The sequence below is a fragment of the Cololabis saira genome, chromosome 7, assembly GCF_033807715.1.
Source record: "Cololabis saira isolate AMF1-May2022 chromosome 7, fColSai1.1, whole genome shotgun sequence".
NCBI lineage: Eukaryota > Metazoa > Chordata > Actinopteri > Beloniformes > Belonidae > Cololabis > Cololabis saira.
This window is the reverse complement of record NC_084593.1, coordinates 30,422,835-30,443,447: the sequence shown is the minus strand read 5'-3', so window position 1 is coordinate 30,443,447 and position 20,613 is coordinate 30,422,835. Positions and strand designations below refer to the sequence as shown.

At 38.2% G+C, this 20,613-nt stretch overlaps 2 protein-coding genes across 3 annotated transcripts; one reads left to right on the top strand and one right to left on the bottom strand.

Moving 5' to 3' along the window:
- Nucleotides 1-314: 314 nt before the first annotated feature.
- On the bottom strand, nucleotides 315-5,286 carry zgc:153018 (Transmembrane protein 179-like). Its single transcript, XM_061726333.1, has 4 exons — nucleotides 4,806-5,286; nucleotides 3,381-3,518; nucleotides 3,045-3,123; nucleotides 315-2,087 (listed from the first exon to the last, which is right to left on the bottom strand). Exons 1-4 carry the CDS (start codon nucleotides 5,111-5,113, stop codon nucleotides 1,890-1,892), a joined length of 723 nt encoding a protein of 240 aa, XP_061582317.1. The 5' UTR covers nucleotides 5,114-5,286; the 3' UTR covers nucleotides 315-1,889.
- Nucleotides 5,287-11,572: 6,286 nt separating this feature from the next.
- hs6st2 (heparan sulfate 6-O-sulfotransferase 2) lies at nucleotides 11,573-16,671 on the top strand. Of its 2 annotated transcripts, none has more exons than XM_061725552.1 (2): nucleotides 11,573-12,443; nucleotides 15,340-16,671. In XM_061725552.1, exons 1-2 carry the CDS (start codon nucleotides 11,875-11,877, stop codon nucleotides 16,157-16,159), a joined length of 1,389 nt encoding a protein of 462 aa, XP_061581536.1. In that variant the 5' UTR covers nucleotides 11,573-11,874; the 3' UTR covers nucleotides 16,160-16,671. The 2 variants fall into 2 exon arrangements, with proteins under 2 accessions (XP_061581536.1, XP_061581535.1); XM_061725551.1 differs by having other exon boundaries at nucleotides 15,337-16,671.
- Nucleotides 16,672-20,613: the final 3,942 nt, after the last annotated feature.

The window sequence follows — 20,613 nt, the reverse complement described above, 5'->3', positions numbered from 1 at the left end:
TCTTGGTCATACAATGTATTTGACAGTGAAAATAACATGTTCTGTGGTGTCCATAGTAGTCAAAGGTGAGAACAGCTCAAAGATAACAAAAACTATCGAAAGTGCTAAAAGTAAATGTGATTAATTTTCAAACAAAAGGTGTCAAATGCAGTTTTTTTCTGTTGTGTAGATGGTTTATCATTTAATCAATCAATCAAATATTAAAATAATAAGAACCCAAAAAATAATAAACAGTAAAATAAGTTAGCACACGTATTTGAACATCAAAACAGAGTGTCTCCATGCTGGAGTAGTATAAATTACAACAAAATGAATTCATTAAGGGAGGAGCTTTATTTGAAAACAAAACAAATGCAAAAACATCAACATGAATAAACACAGGTAAGAGAGGTAAAAAGCAGAACCAGTCAGCAAAAATACAAACGCATCTCATATATTACAATAAGTTTCATGTGACAGCACCATCTGTTCTCGTTTCACTTCAAATTTCCATCTCCGCTGTCCATGAGTCATTACAGCTGCTCTGGTCGATGACTACAGGAAAAAGTTTTAGTTATGACCTTGAATCATTGGTTTAAAAAATAAAAACCCTCAGCAAAGTTAAAAACTTACTTCCTCTTTAATGGTTGAGCTTGACAGAAATCTATGAAAACTGTCACATATTACTGAAGTTTACCTTCTTGTTAAACTCCACATGTATTGTTTAAGAGGACCTGCGTCAATTACACCCTCAGAGCAACTGCATCCGCACAGACAGCATCATAAGGGAAATCATCACAAGAGCAGAGAAGATTGATGGTGTTTGGTTTTTTGTTTTTTTACAGATTACGCTCACACAGTGAGCCTGTCTCACAAACACGGTGGCTCAGTCAGACTCCCACCATATGCTTCACATTAAAATCTTTTCAGTGCCTTTCTCAATATTACAAGTAGAACACAAATTATTTTTTTCTCAATGATGAGGACACAACTGTGTAAAACTTTGGATTTCAGGAGAAATGTAAACAACCATGCACATTCAATATTTTCACAGCACACCGCTATCAAATAAACTATCTGGCTGCTTGCAGCATTGCCAGTGATATGAATAAAAACGAAAGCATGAATTCGCACTGTCATGGTGACAAGGCAAAAACAAATAACCTCTGAGGCTGAATAACACTAGTTATTTTATCAAACACATCTGTTTCAGATTTCCTTTAGCATGATTCTGATGTATTCTTTTACATCCCTTTATGCCTGAGACACAGATGACTCAAATTCCTCTTAAATTAAGAAATTTAGAAATGAGTCATCAAGTTTTATTGTAGACACCTTGAACATCTTCAAACACTCAGGTTTTTGATGTTCTGCATATCAGTTTCTATTTCAAGCAACTGAGCCAAATTTAATTTAATAATGATGTCACTGAGCCTCAAACAAGGTATCAACAGTGATTCTCAACATTAACATCAAAGTTTGCCCATGGGTAAATTATATTGTCAGTGTACAGTACACCATTTTTTGTATCTCTGATCCAAACATCATCAAGAGACAAATAAACTTTCTTTTACATACACTTTTGTCAGTGAAGTTTTGCTTTATCTACTATTTCAGTGTGTGATTCTCAGTCTTCCTTCCAAAAAAAAAAAAAATCTGATTAAAACACGTATTTGCATCATGCAGAGGACTGAGAATCACAGCTAGTTCAATAATCGAATGAATTTAAATGAATACTGATAGGCCATTATTTAATGTATCCTGACAAATAATAGACATTTGAGGAGGATATTAAGATGAAATATACAAAAACTGTAAATAAACATAATCAGAGGTCGTAGAGAACAAAGTGTGGGTCAACTCTGTGTGGTGGGATTAGGTGAGAGGACTGGAGTAGCTACCTCATGGTGTCAGAGTATGATGGTGGGTGTTGCTGGAGGGTGAGGAGGGGAGGGCGAGCCACTGTCACATGGACTGTGTCCCAGCAGAAACTCCTTATCTCGGTGGAGCCAGGGCCCGCTGATGTTCTGGCTGTGAGAGTGGTAGAGACGCAGGAAGGCCAGGATGGACTGGGCCAGCCACAGAACCGTCACGCACCACAGAGACGCCTGACAACACAATATAAGAAGTAAAGCCTCCAGCTGTGCTCATTAACTTTAAAAATCAACTTAACATTCACATAAAAAAAATGAAAAAAAATGTGTGCAAATGCTAGCGGCAATTGTTTCTAAGTTTACACGTAGCCCTGATGTCAGCTCTTTGTGTATCGCAACATACGAAACTACAGAGTTTGACTACAGAGGTCTGCAGTGTGAAACAAAGGATGTTTGTAGGAACGAGCCTCATGTCTTATTTTGAATCACCTGCTTCCATCTTATTCATTTCTAGCAATGTCTGGCTATGTGTACAAAACAATGGCAATGTGGGAAATTCAGCACTGGAACACCTGGCCTAACCCTCCCCTGTCCAGTACGAGCGGAGGGGGCAAAGGCGGCTAGAGAGCCAGAGGACGGCGACTAATCAAAATCTGCATTGACACACGCACCTCCATTGCAAAGTGGATTGCATGCAAAAAGAGGCTTGGACATAAAAATAACTGAACAGTGGACACAGTAGTAAATCACAGGAACGGTGATCAGGATGAGTGGACTGGACACGTGTACAAACATACATGCTATCTGGACTGTGAAGGATGAAATTAGACAAATTGCTATGTGGTAAACTATGTATCTTACTGAATTCTGTTGTTGATGTGATCATGAATCTTACATAGAACGGGGCGGGACTTTGATAAGCGTCAGCTTCTCCCGTACCCTTTTCGTCACGTGCTGAGTATGCAATGTATAATGTTCTGGAGATGAAATGTGTCTATATAAACATGCCGAAATAAACGAAATAATAATTAATGTATATATTAGAAACCAATACAAATTGATCTTACAACTTTGATAAATCTCCGAAAACTTGTCTTATTGAACCTGGTGGACCAGAGGCTGGGCTGAACGGGGTTGCCTCATTCACCTACTACTGTTAACATCATCTGTTGGTTCATTTTGGGCTCCTACCTGCGCCAGACTGAGCTCTGTGTAGAAAGAGGAAGTGTCCACATCCAGGTAAAGTGGGACAGACTGAGACTCTGCACAGCTGAACACAAATAAACATGGGAAAGGATGAGAAAACATCATCAAATATTCTCACAAATTTGACTGCAGATTACATTTTTACTTGCAGCAGAACAGAACAATGCATTAACCTTGGATAAAATTGTTGTATAAATGTACAATTTTTGCCATACTGTCTATATCCTGGAACAGTTAGTACAAAAAACCCTTCTGTGACCCTGCATAATTGTTGTAACTCAACAATCTAATTATAAATAGGACACAAAAACATATATATACCTGTATGGCCGCTTGTTGGCATCGGTAACTGTGTCACACCAGGAGCTGAATCCCAGAGACAAGATGACACTGGCCCCTCCAGACAGGAAGAGCACACACAAGCTCAGGAGGGCCGTGAGGAAGGACGAAAACAGGGTGCTGGGTGGAGACACAGATCAGACAACCATGACACATACAGCAGACGCTTTTGGCTGCATGTTGATTATAGGACTATTACAAGACTCTTGGTTTACAGATTAGCTTTATATGTCAGATGGGAGCTGGTGCAATAATTGTTGATTTTTCAAGCAAAAATGGAAATTTCCCACTTCTCAAGGGATGATTTTTTGCGTAATATTTTTCGAAATTGCAAGATTGATTAGTGGTGCTCCATCTTGGCAGAAATGTAGTGTGATTTCAGTGACAAAGACAAACATCCCCCAGAGTGGGGTGACTCTACATTACATTAACGTAAAGACTCCACTCCTGACCTTATGCGTCACATTAACGCACATCCCAGGTCACCTCATACAGTACATTTTTTTTGTCCTACAGACTCATTACTCCGGCACTTTAGAACCAACTTGTTGTACATTTTTTCCTTTAATATTATTTGCTCTTTTGTATTGCACCAATAAACACAACAAATCCCTTGTGTGTGTTAAACTACTTGGCATTAAAGTTCTTTCTGATTCTGATCCTGATTAATGTCTATTAAATTTGAAATTGCTTCAACATTTCAATTTTTTCTGTTTATTTACATGTTTGCAAACTGTTTATACTACTCTGGATAGCGAGAGTGTCACGTTAATAACGCATATTTGCAATTTATAGTATGTTTTTTGTTTTGTTTTCATCTTTGTTTTTTTTTGTCTTTGCTTCTTGTCTAGATACCTCTGTTACTTTTCCAATATATCCATTCTTTTTCAATGTTTGAACCCAAATTATTTGTTTTGTTTTGTATAAAACCTCCTGAGTCGAGGTTCATAAAAGGGTAGGCATAATAAGCCTTGGCTTCAGCCTATACCTTTTCGGTGCCATTTAATATATTGGACCTTTTTTATGTTGTATTATGTTGTATCTAAATGGACCGAAATAAAAAAACTCAAAATCAAAATTAAATATATGCAAGACGCATATGTTTTGGTGATAGATTACACAGAATATGTGCTATTAATCTACTACTGGAGCAAATATATAGAAAACCCCTTGCTGCTTCACTTCTGCTGCTGCTGATCTAGGTCAGTAGTCGTCAGTCATCACGCTCCGCTGGGCGGTTACCGTGACGACCGCGTATATGGGTCTCAAGCCTGAATTATGGTTCTGCGTTAAATCGACGCAGAGCCTACGCCGTAGAGTACGCGCAATACGGTGCGCGTCCCCGCGTCCCCTACGCCGGTGTAACGCGGAACCATAAACCAGCCTTCATCATGTCAGCGGACTCACTCGTCATGTCGTCCGTGCAGGTAGAACAGGCTCCTCCAGCCCTGCGCGGCCCCGTACAGCACCGTGAAGATGCCCACGAACGTGGTGAGCTGGCAGGCGGCCGGCGGGCCCCACTGCTGCACCACCAGGCGGCTCAGCTCTGCCTCTGCCCGGGGCTCGGTGCGCCAGTACCCGGCGGTGAAGAGCGCGCAGCGGCCCTTGAAGGCGGAGCCGCTGAGCGCCATGGGCACCACCAGCAGCAGCCCCGCCAGCACCGAGGCGGCCTGGACGGCGCAGTGCGCCAGCAGCAGCCGCCGGGCCAGCTTCATGGTCAAAACTACAGGAACACTGGAAGAGGTTACAGGCTATGTTGAAATAGAGTTTCTCATCTGCACATTCCCGGACTCTTCTCGTGTCCCAAACCGGTGATGGTGGTGGGTATTTAAGAAATTAGGGCGGGTCTCCTCTGGCTGCAGTTCCACGGCCCGCCCGTCACGCACGGCCCGCACGTAGAGTGCAGGGGGAGGACGCACAGAGGGCTCACTCCACTGCAAATTGCAGAAACCAAACTGAATGTGCTGCTTAAAGAATAAGGTTATCGTATTAAAAAATTGGTTATCATCAGTAAATGGAAATAGATTTGCGTTATTATGTTATATTTTTACATGCTGCCTTGTAAAAATTCAATTAGACAGGAAGGACAGACCGTTTAAAGCATAATGCAACAACTAAACCAGGGGTGCAGATCCGATGTCGGGATTGGGGGGGACACCAACGTGATTTAAATTTTTAATTTTTTGCCAATATGCAAATCATACCATGCCATAAATTGGTAAAGGCTCACCAAAAAATACTGCACAGGGAATCATTTATTGTGCTTACCTTTCTTGTTTATTTCTTGTTTATTTGTCCTAAACAGCTCAACTCAAGCCCGTCAAAAATTTTAAAAATATTAATTCAGACTAAAAAAAAAAATGTATGGCATAGCAATACTTTCAATCTGTACACCAAACGCACCGTGGATGTATTTTTTTTTTAGAAATATATTTTTAAGAAATATTGTACATATTCAACCTTTAAGTCTGAAAATACATTTGCTCAATTTTGAATAATTTAGGGTATTTTTATTGGGGGGACAATTCATGTTTTTCAGAAATTGGGGGGGAAATGTCCCCCCCGTCCCCCCCGGGATCTACACCCATGAACTAAACACACATGTTCACTTGCCAATACACTTTCACTGGGTTTAAAGGTTCTCTTTTTAACTTAAAAATGCAATTGTATTTTTTTTTAAGGTAAATAAATTAAAAACAACAACAATATCTACAGGGAATATGTGTTATTTTTTTTAATTCTTCAAATGTGTAATGAGTTGAAAGAACTTTGGATAAAAGCGTCTGCTAATCACACAAATGCACCTTCCTTGGATCCCAGAAACTGTAGAACCTGTGTTGCCTACATTGCAGAACAATAGTGAGATGAAGGATTGTATTGATTTGTGAAGCTTGGAGTTACTAGCAACCATGCTGATGGTGGAGGGTTATACACCCGCTCTGAGAATAAAAAACATGCATTTTGTTTCTCCATTTAAAAATAACCCAAATATCTATTATCTGTAAGACACATTTGTGATATCCAATCTTTGCATTCTGGCTACTTTTACCTGTTATATCCCATAAGATCTGGCTACAGATTGTGTGGAGCAGGGTTGTCAATTCAGTTTAATGGTTCATCATCAACTTGCCATCAAGGTCTGCACATCTCTATTGATGACACAGCCATTTGTGTTAGGGTATGCTGAATAGGAAAGCAGCTAAAACATGCAGGAAAGCAGCCCTATAGGACTGGAGTGGAACTGGGTGTAGAGACTGAGACCACAACCGTGTGACTTCCAGTCTATGAAGTCCCTTTCCGTGATACATTACCACTAGAGAGTGGAGGTCTACTCTGTTGCTGTTAAGTGAAGTTGGTCTTAGATCTGTCATTCATTCTCCTCAGCAGACACACCTCCCACTGCCTAAGGGTAGAGACTTCTCTTACTTATGACTTATAAGAGCACTTTTATACACTTGTCAATTGTTGTAATCATTTATATTTGGGTGGATTGGGATAATTATAGTTTTTTTTATTCTAAGTTTACTTCTTACATTAAAAATAGTAACAAAAAAAACTAAACTAAACAAAAAACACTCACACGATTTCATGGAGTGCAAATTTCTTAACGTTGTGGTACATCTTTTTAATAAACAATCTTTAGTGCTTAAAAATACTTCATCTTCATTTATTTACGTAATCACTGCGACGTGACGTCTGATTTCTCTGAATGACCTAGTTTTATTGTTATTATATCTACATATGACCACTGATTTGAATAGATCAATTCGTGACAACACTGACAAGTGAAGCCCATCAGTTGATACTTTAAACCGTGAACCGCTGCGCTCTGCAGCCTGTGTTTTCTGCTTTGTAATCTTTCTGCTTTGTAATAGCCTACATACTGTATTACTAAAAAATGGACTTTATGTAGCCTGTCATTTTCCTGCTAAATGAGATTTTGTATACAACAGATTACATTGAAAAACTATCATTGGAGAAAATTTGCTCCATGCTGTTTTCTAAAAAAGCACAGGTGTTTTAGACTGGTAATGGACATAAATGTATGAATGTATCTCTCTATTCTCTCCTGTTCTGCATTTGCCATAAACTTGTAAGCTAATTATGTGGACAAGACTGCAGTTTTAAACCCCATTAAAATCATGGCATCCCACTTTCTGTTGAACTAAACCCAGAGGGAGGAAGAAGAAAGGCAGAAAAACATTTTGTGGAAAAAAGTATTTTGATTTCTGTTTGTCCTGAGGCTAAGACAGAAGTCAAAACATAGCTTCACTGAAATTCTTGTCATCTTACTACAGTAAATGGTTTTGTCAAAATGGCAGGAAAGCATACAGGATAAAACAAACAGTGCTGTTTTCATAAATGGCCCACTTTTTTGTGTGCAACTGTCCACCAACTCTTTAAGGTGTCTTTTTATTGTCAAAATAATACAACAACCAAATATGAGGTCTAAAATAAAAATTGTACATAAAAATATTATGCAAGATAAATCTAAATGGAGAACACATTGATCTTATGAGGGTAGATCACCATCATATTCAGGTGTTTGTGTTTACATGAAACATGATAAACATTCACATTTCTGTAGTAACGTTAACATGAACGTGTGGAAGGTTTTGGCATCGTATGCTTGTTTCTGTTTTTCAACTCAAACATTAGAGAATTAAGACCAGATACCCAGATAAGTTAACATGCCATACAAAAAAAATTACAAATTCATATTGTGCTGCTATAATGGAGTCCACAGTGGCAGATTCTCCAATTATATGAAAATGCTGAAAACAGTTAAGTCCACATATATTTGGACAATACCAGTTTCTATAAATGCCTTTGCATACTAACACAATTGATTTGAAATATAAACAATCAAGATGTGATTAAAGTGTAGGCTTCAGCTTTAATTCAAGAGGTTCCACAAAACAGTAAGTTCAAGGGCTCAAAATAGTTTAAACATTTGACTGAAAGAAAAGTTAACCAGGTTTGGTCTATTCTGTCATTACCTCAAGATAAATGAAGCAGATAAAAGGTCTGGAGTTGACGTCAAAGCTGTTTGACAAGAGCTACCCATGTGTAGTTTGAGTAAATCTTAATGCAAATGAAGCTATCATCGACTGAAAAAGCAATACAAAGCGAGAAGGTAGATAGAAAAGAAACTGATTTGTGGGCAAACTTACCACAAACGATTTTTGGGTCAATATTAACATTAAGGAGATTGCTCCATGAATGTCAATACAGAGGGTTTTCAACAGGCTGCAAACCACCGGTAGTATTCAAGAACCCAATAGCCAGATTAAACTTTGCCAGAAGATGTCTAAAAAACAAATAAATGAAAATTGTATATCTTCTGGAATCAAATTATTTGGAGAAATTAAATCAAGATATATACAGGAAGAGAAAAAAGAATGGAGAGGGAAAGAAACAGCTCATGACCCAGTACATATATCATGCATCAAACATGGTGGAGGCAGTGTTATGGAAATGTATGACTGGAACATACTAACTGGTGTTTATTGATAATCTGACTGTTGATGGAAGTAACAATATGAATTTTGATGTGTATAGAGCTACACACTCTGCTCACATTCAGACAAATGTTACAAAACGTCTAAGACAACACTTCACTGTGCAGATGACCCTGAACGTACTACAAAACCAACACAAGACTTTTTGAAAGCAAAAAAGATTCATATTTTTCAATGGTAAAGTCAGTCACCTGATAGCAACCCGACAGAGTAGCTTTTCAGTTACTAAAGAGAAAAGTGAAGGTGGGAAGGTCCACAAACAAGCAACCAATGCAGGTGGCCGCAGTTAAGCATCTCCAGGGATGGTATTCCAAGAAAATTAAGATTATGTTCTTAAAATAACCTCACAATTTAGTCCGTCCTAAATGGTAAATTCCGCATTTTTCTTTCTTTTTCTTTTTTTTGTGAAATAACTTAAATTAATGTTGAGAATCTACAGTTTAATAACATCTTGATTGTCTATTTCTAAGCACATAACATATTCTCTCTTCTCCTTTCGGCTTTTTCCTTCAGGGGTCGCCACAGCGAATCAGTTGCCTCCATCTGAGCCTGTTTTCTGCATCCTCTTCTCTTACCCCAACTACCTTCATGTCCTCTTTCACTACATCTATGAACCTCCTCGTTGGTCTTCCTCTGGGCCTCCTGCCTGGCAGTTCAAAACTTAGCATCCTCCTACCAATATATTGACCATCTCTCCTCTGGACATGTCCGAACCATCTCAGTCTGGCCTCCCTGACTTTATCTCCAAACCCCTCTAACATGTGCTGTCCCTCTGATGTTCTCATTCCTGATCCTATCCAGTCTGGTCACTCCCATAGAGAACCTACGCATAACACGTAACATATATGAAGGTAAAAACCATAAAAACGCTGCCATTGTACAACAATGAAATACTTTTGGACCTTATTAGATTTTTTTATTGGATGTAAGCATAGACGTTTTTTTTCTTATTTGCATTTTTTAGAAAACAAAAGGACAACAGAATAAAATAAACAACAAAACACACACACACACACACACACACACACAAAAACCATCAAACAAAATTAAAAACATTATACATATATATCATTTTGTCAATACATATAAGATTTAATTCAGAGGATACCTTATATACACTACATGGACAGAAGTATACACATATTTGGAGACAAAACATACACAAAATCATGTTATGGGTCATTAGTGCTATTGTTTGTTGTGTACCTCACCCATTTTTCCCATCTTTCTTCAAAAATATAAACTTGATTTCTAAGTCTCATTGTTATTTTTTCCATTCCATATATGTAATTTACAAGATCCTCCCATTTAGTTAATTAAATGATCATCCTTTAACCAATTTCTTGTAATTTGTTTAATTAATGCTACTCTTAAAACTAAAAATAAGTGAGTATCTTTCCTCTAAATTTCTTCTGGTGTTTTTCAAAGTAATAACACCAGTGGATTTTCATAAAAAAAAACACAAAATATATTCTCCAATTCTCTGACAGTTTTCCCAAAATTCACTTATAATTATACAGGACTGTCTCAGAAAATTAGAATATTGTGATAAAGTTCTTTATTTTCTGTAATGCAATTAAAAAAACAAAAATGTCATACATTCTGGATTCATTACACATCAACTGAAATATTGCAAGCCTTGTATTATTTTAATATTGCTGATTATGGTTTACAGTTTAAGATTAAGATTCCCAGAATATTCTAATTTTTTGAGATAGGATATTTGAGTTTTCTTAAGCTGTAAGCCATGATCAGCAATATTAAAATAATAAAAGGCTTGCAATATTTCAGTTGATTTATAATGAATCCAGAATGTATGACATTTTTACATTACAGAAAATAAAGGACTTTATCACAATATTCTAATTTTCTGAGACAGTCCTGTACATGACCAAAATACATGACTGTGGTGTGCTATTTTCTCCCCGTATTTTCTCCAACAATTTTGAAGTTAGATCACATTTGTACTTACTTTGAATTTGACGTTTTTTTTTATTCATTTATTTTTTTTTACTCAGAACAATAAGTAATCCATAGACGTTTTTTTTCTAAATATACAATTTTTAAATTTTTTTATTTAACATTTGAAAAAAGTACAATGATAACAAATCTTCACATTATGAAATTTCACGTTGAATTATAACATAGAGTATAACTCAAATAAAAAAACAAAACAAAAAGCACAACACATTATAACCAGCCAGGGGGGATGAAATTATAACCGAAAGCCAAAACATTTACATACATTTATGCTTTTGATTGCTTTTGAATTAGAAGAAAACTTAATAGAGTCCAGATACTGATTTAACTCACAATGAAAAATAAAAAAAGTGTTTTTTTTTGTGTAGGAATTTGGATTTGTGGATCTGGAATTTTGCAAGGATAATCAACAAATTAATAATACATGTTTCTTTTGGCTTTGTTCTAATCATAACATGGTCAAAAACACCAAACAACACATCCTTCCAAAATAAATTGAAATCAGTTTCAATTCTTTCAGACACAAAATTACACATATCACTCCAAAAAGTGAGGCACAGAAGTAAACCGTAGACGTAAGCCGATGTAAACAAAGGGTGTGACGTCACCTTTGCTCTTTCACGCTTGATTGGGGGATTGCGTGGTGACGTCATCTTCACTCCCACACTGCCGCGGTGACTGATGGGAAGAAAGGTCAAGAATCGATGGAGGCGCAGAAACACTGCCGTAAAGAGGATTATCGCAAATAATTACCACTCCAGCTACTTTGTCGGGTTTAGATTAAACCAAGCAGGCGTTGCTGTTCACCAGAGACATGAATCTGCGGGGCTGGCGGGCTGATTTCCTGATTTCCCCGACTCCCCACCGAGCCTGACCCGCTGCTGCATTGTTATTGTTTCTTCACCTGGCAGTAACACTCACCTCCCCCAGTCCGAGCCCTAGCAGAGTGATGTTTCTCTCTCTGCCCCGGGAATATGGATGATAAATCCACCCGCCACCAGCGGGTGCTGATCGTGCTGCTCATGGTGCTGCTGTTCGGCGTCATCTCGGTCCAGTATGTGTGTCCCGGGTCGGACTGCCAGATGTTGCAGCAGCTGGGCTCCTGGTTCCGCCTGGGCGGCGGGGCGGCCCGCCCCCCCGGTACGGTGCTGCCGAACCTCCCCCAGAAAGACCCGTACATGGCGGAGGACGGAGCCCTGGCCCGGTTCGTGCCCCGCTTCAACTTCTCCAGAGCCGACCTGAGCCGGGCCGTGCTCTTCAACATCAGGGGGGAGGACGTGATCGTGTTCCTGCACATCCAGAAGACCGGCGGAACCACGTTCGGCCGACACCTGGTGCGGAACATCAAGCTGGAGCGGCCCTGCGAGTGCCACGCCGGCCAGAAGAAGTGCACCTGTTTCCGGCCCGGGAAGAAGGACACCTGGCTGTTCTCCCGGTTCTCCACGGGCTGGAGCTGCGGGCTGCACGCCGACTGGACCGAGCTCACCAGCTGTGTGCCCGCACGCATGGACTCGCAGGAACCTGCTCCCAGGAACCTGCCCAGGTTGGTTAAATACAGGGGTGGGACGATACGGTAACTCACGATTCAATAGTGGCGATATGTAGTCCACGATAACGATAATATCACGATACACGATATCTACGATATTCGATATATTGTAAGAAATTTCATCAACGATATATCACGATATATGTGACTGAAAAAGAAAAAATACCCATAAAAAGGAAAACGTCTGTAGTTATGCATTTATTCAATGCCAAAACAATGTAGCCTACAAAGAAAGTGCATTTGTATAGAGCACTGCCTCCTAGTCTTGTAAATGTAAACACTGTACAGCTGGAAAAATGTAAGTGCATGAACAACAGTACGGTGACAACCGCGTAAATACATTATGTGTGTTGTAATAAAATATCGATATTTGCCGTCAGTTTATCGATTATTTATTGCGACAGACAGCGCAACAATATATTGCAATATCGATTTTTTTTCCCCACCACTGGTTAAAAACACCCTGTATCACACCTTATGTGTTGTACATTATAGCTTACTTATATAGTCCATGGGCCAGAGCCCAACATTTCACTTGTCAGTACCACTCAAGTTGACAAAACCTGCTTATGATTTTTGAAAATATCTATGTCTGTAGATGATATTCTGGTATGATAACCCTTCCTGAGTGGCAGCTGTATCATAGTTTGAGTGACATTATGTGATGATTCTGTACTTGGTTAACCTTCTTAACACTATCTTAACCCTTGTGCTGTCTTTGGGTCAAGGGAGGGTAAAGGGAGAAAAGAAGGAATGAAGGAAGGGAGAAAAGACGGAAGGAAGGAAAGAAGGAAGAAAGGAGAAAAGAATGAAAGAAGGAAGGAAGTAGGAAAGGGAGTAAGGAAGGGAGAAAAGATGGAAGGAATGGAGAAAGGAGAAAAGAAGGAAGGAAGGAAGTAGGAAAGGGGGCAAGGAAGGGAGAAAAGATGGAAGGAAGGGAGAAAGGGAGGGAAGAAGGAAGGAATGGAGAAAATAAGGAAAGAAGGAAGGAAAAGCAAAGAAGGTAATAAAGGAACGAATGATGAAAGGGAGGTAGGAAGAAAAAGGAGTAAAGGAGGGTAAAAAAGGAGGAAAAGAGGGAAGGAAGAAGGAAGGAGAGAGCATGGCAGGAGGAAAGAAGGATAGAAGAATTGGGTCATTTTGACCCAAAGACAGCACAAGGGTTAAGTACACACAGAACTTGATAGCCCAACTATAATCAGATCTTGACTTATTCCCATTAATAACAATGTTAATTTTGTTTATAATGTTGTTTATAAAACTAAGCTTGTTCCTTTATGTCGTGTATTTGCATGATAAAGACCAGTTTGTGACATCAGCCTCGTGTCTGTTATAGTTTCATAGGAGCCTAATGATGCTCTTCTAGTTTAAGGCTCACAATGACCTGCAACAATGATATAGTATGGGATATATTATACATTTCCTGAATCCTTATGGTCCTGTGAGTATTCCAGTTTTTGTATTTTCTGTCTCTGTTGTTCCTAGGTGACACAGGGATAAAAGATAGTATATCATTTAGGCGAAAATTGTGTAAAAATGTGTGTTGTTTATAGTTTAAAGAGCTGCAGTGACCTCTTTGTTGGTCAGAAAGATTCACATCTTAGCTTGAAATGAATGCTTAAAAGGTCCCCTTTAGAATGACACATTGACAGATATCCTGTACATGAGTCTAAACCAGGATATGCACCCGCCTCTAAAATGTAATTTTCTGAATTTTCTGGTTAACTATGATACAGCTGCCCCTCAGCAAGGGTTATCATACCAGAATATCATCTATAGACGTAGATATTTTCAAAAATTATAAGCAGGTTTTGTCACCTTGAGTGGTGCTGATATCTGGTCTGGCCCATGGACTAATAATGCTTGTATATGTCTAGTGGCCGCAGAGGTGGAGGACCCAGATTCAAGCCCCAGAATGGCTACAAAGATCAGAATCAGAATCAGGTTTATTTGGCCAAGTCGAGTCAAACAAGACAGGGAATTTGACTCGGTTATTTTCACTCACTGTACAGTAAATAAACAAATAACAGCTCTTATTAACATAATATAAATTTTTTTTGTGATGTGAAAGGTGCAGCAGTATGAGGTAGACATGGTTATTGAAAGGTGCATTGTTACAGCATATGATCTTGGTTATTATTATTATTATTATCATTATTATTATTATTATTATTATTATTATTATTATTATTATTATTATTATTATTATTATTATTATTATTATTATGGCACAGTGATTGATTACTCTGAGACTCTGAGTGATGAGAGTTCATCAGAGCAACAGCTTGGGGGAACAAACTGTCTCTGTGTCTGGAGGTTTTGGAGGACCACCCTGGCTCTCTGAGAAGGCCCTTAACCCTGGTCTCTCAGATGTACTCGCTTTGGATAAAAGCGTCTGCTAAATGACAGTAATAATAATAGTATTCAGCAAAAATAAAGATTCAGTAGTACCCAAGAGAAACTACTGAAAAATCATTTGTCTAATTGAGTCAGTTTGCTCAATTTTACCAGAAAAAATATAATAATTTGATTTAACATTGTCTTTTTATTATTTGATAAAATACAAATTAAGTAGTCTGTACACAGGAATCAAAAGAGAATAGCGGAAATTCTAGTGCCTCAACTGTACTTTAACCTTACTGCAAGAGTGCTTGTAGATCAAATAATTAACCCAAAACTCCTCAGGATATTTACTTTGACTTTATCATGGTAAACTGTGAAGTCAAACAATAGTTTTTGTAATCAACATCACATTCTTAATGTCTTCTTTTGCCAGTGTTCGATTATTATACACACATTATGATGATGTAAAACCATGCACTGTATGCTTGTGTAATTACACTCAGGACTCGGCTTATATCAACCAAATGTTGTCTTCTCTTTCCAGTAGGCATTATTATTATATAACAATCTTAAGAGATCCTGTGTCACGCTATCTGAGCGAGTGGCGTCATGTGCAACGTGGTGCAACATGGAAGGCTTCCTTACATGTGTGTGATGGACATTCACCAACGCTGTCAGAGCTGCCCAGCTGCTATCCAGGGGATGACTGGTCAGGGTGCTCCCTGCAAGAGTTCATGGACTGCCCCTACAACCTGGCCAACAACCGACAGACCCGCATGCTGGCTGACCTCAGCCTGGTGGGTTGCTATAACGTGTCTGCCATGAGCGAGGAAGAACGCTGGGCAGTGCTTTTGGACAGCGCTAAGCGAAACCTGCGGGGCATGGCCTTCTTCGGCCTGACAGAGTACCAGCGTAAGACCCAGTACCTCTTCGAGCGAACCTTCAACCTGGAATTCCTCTCACCCTTCACACAGTTAAATGGCACTCGTGCCTCTAGCGTTGATGTGCCCTCTGAAACGCAGCATAGAATCCGCCAACTAAACAGATGGGACGTGGAGCTGTATGAGTATGCTCGCGACCTGTTTCTGCAACGTTTCCAGGTGACGAGGCAGCAGGAGCGCAGGCTGGCCAGGGAGAAACGACAACAGGAGAGGAGGCGTCTCCGCGAGAGGTTCACAACGAAGCAGGGGAGACATCTCAAGCCCACAGAAACGCCACGTCTGACCAAGAGTCATGTAACTGAGGAACAACAGAGAGAGATGGTTGCCGATAATGGTGCGGAGTCAGAAGTGTTGCTCCCGGACTGGTGGGATATGAATGAGAACAGCACGATCGAGGACTATTTAGACAATGTGGAGCAGTGGTAACAGGAGAATGTCTTAACACAATGTGTGCCAAGCTCTGCCTTGCCTGTTTTCGTTTATCCAGGTTATTGTAAGGAGGCCTTTTTTTTTCTTTTTTGTAACATCACAAGCTGTTTTTACATTTTAATTTATTGATACTGATTGTATTTCTTTGCAATGGCCAATCTTATTAATAAGTGCTTTTTTTCTTGAAAGAAAAAAACGGTACGTCTTATACTCTTCAGTCTTGATACTAGTCTATTACATTTTTGTTTTGGACTTTGAACAGGATTTGTCATGATGTTGCATGGAAGAAGATTTAATTTTCATTTACTACAACAGGCACTGTAACATAAGAAAAAGAAAAAAATCTGTGTGATTAATGATCTTTAAGTTTGGCAAATTCTTGTCTAGTCTGAAATGTGTACATTTTAAAACATACTTGTTTTTAAGTGTCTTGTCAGTAACAGAAACTGAGAATGATGTTTTCATAGATACCTCAATGTGTTGCATTAACTGCTAATGTTATATAAAGAATGAATGCATCTTTTTTTATATAAAAAAAATAATTAGCATTCGCTTCATTGTGTGTTCTTTTGTTCAATCGTGCTAAAAAGCTGGCAAGATTTTCTGTAATTCTTGCAACTATTTGATTTACCAGCAGGGGGCGTTGAAGTATTTATAATCAAATAAAAAGTCCTGACGCTCAGAGAAGCGAAACTGAGGTTTACTCAGAATATTGATACCTGCATGGTTTCCTTTCCAAAAGGGTCACACCATTTTATTTACCCTTTCCTATATCAGTCGTTTTATTTTTTGCTTTGTTTTTTAAGCATGGAGAACATTTTAAACCAGGTCCTTTATTCTACTTGGAAAAATGCAAATGTACCATTTCAAAACACTTGGGATTCAGACCACCTCAAACCAGGTTCAGATCAAAAACCCCAATACTTGGACTGGATTGCATTGTCTTGTAGCTAGTAGACTGTAATGATACTGTTGTTAGTCCATTGTTCTCCCTATCCCTGTCAGTCTCTTTTTGAGGTGTGAAAAAAAACGATTAAAGAATTGCTCCGTGGCCAACTTTTAAATGCATAAATAGGTTTATTACAATAAAAGTAGGCATGATACAGGTCTACAGCATCTGGGATCTTTCTAAGCCAATAGTGGTAAAAAAAAAAAATCCTCAAACTTGGATTTCAACATGCTTTTATAGGAGCCAGGATAAACCCTGCCCTTATACAACTACATCCCATATAAACACATGAACAGGACTGAAAAGTGTAGGTTACAATTCGTGCTACATTCAATATTTTTATAAGGAAATGTATATTGTGTGTATCAGATTCTAATAAGGCAAAGTAGATTTAGTTTAGTTTACGAAAAGGACATACTTAAATACAGTTTTTGAAATGAGAAACATTTATTCTATTTGAGAAAGTTAAAAAGGGGCCATTTCGCTGCTTTTTTGGCAGCTTAACCAATTTATGCCATGTAGTTTTTTTTATAAAAATTCTCAATTATTCTTGTTTGCTTTAAAAGACAGCACAGAAAATTATGCATATTGCCTTACAAATTCCTGTTTTGAGTCACCAGGTAAGTTATGTATAGAGCTAGTGGGATAGCATTAGTAGGCCTACTATGTTGGCAATTAAAATGATAGCGTAATTCCCACCAGGAAACCTACAACATGCTCAATATGCAAAGCTGTGGTTTCCAGAGGTGGCACAAATATTGCTAAAAATAACATGATTGACCTTATTAAGCATTTAAGGTGTCATCACATGATAAAGCACAAGTTACTCGAGTCAAGAGGAAAGACGAATGAGCTGCACTAGCAAACTGGATTTGTTTTTTTTTTCAGCAGAGAGAGAAATTCCCCCAAAGAAATCTAGAAAGCCACAGAAAGGATGGACAAAACTGAAGAAGTAATTGTCCTAGATAACAATGCCTGCTAAAAGCAGTGTAGATAATCAGCTTTACAGCAGACCCATTCTATATATATATACATATATAGATAGATATTGTGAGTGGAATTTACAACAATATTGCTTATTTGTTTTGTTCTTGTAATATCAATATTGTCTTGATAATACAAGAATGACACATTTTCAATATATTGTGCAAGCCTAATATTAACTTTGTATGTCAACAATAAGCGAAATATTTCACAAGTAAAATAAAGTGGATGTAAAAAATCTACACATCCTTATAAAATTAAATGTTTTTAAAATAAAAAATTAGATGCGAAAATTGTCACATCTTTAATGTGACCTTCCAATAAACAAAATAATGAGGGATATTGTAAGTAAAAAACAACAACAAACAAAAAAAACATAGGTTATTAGCCTTTCATAATGACGGCTCAGACTCTCGGTAACCAGTCACCTTTGAAATTAGGCCTGTAGGTAAATGGCATTCCCCCGCTATCAATTAAAGTGACTGATTAAACCAAGGAAAAGTCAGCTGTTACTCCATTATTTGTCTGAATGTTTGCTGAGAGCCATACACAAAAAGTTGTCAAAGAAACGGACAGACTTAGTTGTTTTAATTTGAACACGGTCAAAACCGTCATCAATAAGGAGAGAAAATGTGCCACCACAGAGGCACTGGAGATCAGGACGTCCTGTGAAAAAGGAATTAGAGGATGAGGAGCAGACCTATCCGGGAGGCTATTAAGAGGCCAACAGCAACACTGAAGGGGTCTACAGGAATGTCTGGCAGGGACTGGTCACTGCATGTGACTAATATCTCCACTATTCTGAACAAGTGTGGGCTGTGGGGTGAAAAAGAATAAATCATTATGCAGTCACCCCAAGACACGTGAAAAAATTTGCTATGGTCTAACAAGACAAAGGTTGAACTTTTTGACCTCAGTTCTAAACGGTATGTTTGGTCCAAATCCAATACAGAGTACCACCCAAAGAACACTGTGTAGCAGAGGGAGTGGCATTAAGCTTTGGGGATACTTCTCTTCAGCTGTATCAGGAGCACATGATGAAACTTAAAGGGAAAAAAGAAGAACAAAACCTTCTGACCTCCGCCCAAAAAAAGCCCCAAAAACAACTGAAAATGAAGAGGAATTTCACATTTCAGCACATCATATGTCAGTATCAACCATGACATGGCATCAGAAAAGGAACATCAAAGTCCCAGAACAGCTCAGTCAAAGAGCTCAGTCCCATCCAAAAAACTCTGGGATGACATAAAAAGACAGTTTCAAGGAACATGGACTTTTTCTGAAGGAGAGACTTATTCACAAAGACATTGTATTTAAGGCAAAAGGTGCTCACACAAAATAGCCTATTAGTCAGGAGGGGTGTTCATATTTATGCAATCAAGCTGTGGTAAGTGCTGTTTTACTTAAAATATTCCCAATAAATAAATATTATTCTTTTTTTTCCTCAATTTCTGAATGTTGGAATATTGAATTAAAGTTAATTAAAGTCTGACATTCGTAGCCTATTGTTATTTCTATCTAGATAATGTGTCCTCTTTACATCCACTGTACCCATTTTATTTATTTATCTATTTCAAGAAATAACTATTCATACACGTGTACAGTGAGAAGGAGAGACCTGGACAACAGTGGCGTCAATTCAGTCTTACTAAGGTATGGCAAGGTTACGAGTCACAGAACTTAACTACAGTATCGATCAACACGTCCAGCAAATACTCATCACAGAAGTCTGTAATGTAGCTTATCTGTGTGGTCAAGAAAATTGGAACTTTTTCAAATGCAGTCTCGCTCACTGCAAAAATTCAAAATCTTACCAGGAATATTTGTCTTATTTCTAGTTAAAATGTCTCATTTTTAGTCAAAAAAATCTCATTACACTTAAAACAAGAGTCATTACCAGAAATATAACTTGTTATTTGACCATTTTCACCTGTTTCAAGTACATTTTCTGCCAATGGGACAAGATTTGTCTTCTCATTACAAGCAAAACAATCTTGTTCCACTGGCAGATTTTCTACTTATTTTAAGTGAAAATAAAGAGTCTTGTCTTAAATGTAATGAGATTTTTTTTTACTAAAAATTAGACATTTTAACTAGAAATAAGACAAATATTCTTGTTAAGATTTTGAGTTTTTGCAGTGTATAATAACTAGTGAAATCGATCATGTTGTTCTGATTTGCATTTGTAGTTATTCTATATGTATTAAGTAATAGAATAATCAATACAAATAGACACAGAGTAATTCCATAAATGTATTTAAAAAACAAACATTCACATTTTCTCTTGAAGGCAAGGTGTGGCGGCTGCCATACCTTGCCATACCCAATTGACGACCCTGCTGGACAAGTAAAGGCTTCACGAATGGCAGACTTTTATGTGGTTTACAAACACCAGTATCTTTTATTTTGAAAAACAATGGACCGGAAAGATGGTATAAGCAGCAAAACAACTTCTCTGCGGTGTTACTTGAGGTTACCCACTCAAGTTCAATAACACCGGCAACCAAAAGTGTCCTAT

What these genes read in the sequence shown, in the direction of transcription:
- zgc:153018 (XM_061726333.1), bottom strand. Translation starts at nt 5,113, where the DNA reads ATGAAGCTGGCCCGGCGGCTGCTGCTGGCGCACTGCGCCGTCCAGGCC. An exon ending in CTGCACGGACGACATGACGA is followed by an intron (nt 3,519 to 4,805) that starts GTGAGTCCGCTG and finishes GTCTCCACCCAG; the next exon opens with CACCCTGTTTTCGTCCTTCC. An exon ending in GCCAACAAGCGGCCATACAG is followed by an intron (nt 3,124 to 3,380) that starts GTATATATATGT and finishes ATTTGTGTTCAG; the next exon opens with CTGTGCAGAGTCTCAGTCTG.
- hs6st2 (XM_061725551.1), top strand. Translation starts at nt 11,875, where the DNA reads ATGGATGATAAATCCACCCGCCACCAGCGGGTGCTGATCGTGCTGCTC. An exon ending in GCTCCCAGGAACCTGCCCAG is followed by an intron (nt 12,444 to 15,336) that starts GTTGGTTAAATA and finishes TTCTCTTTCCAG; the next exon opens with TAGGCATTATTATTATATAA.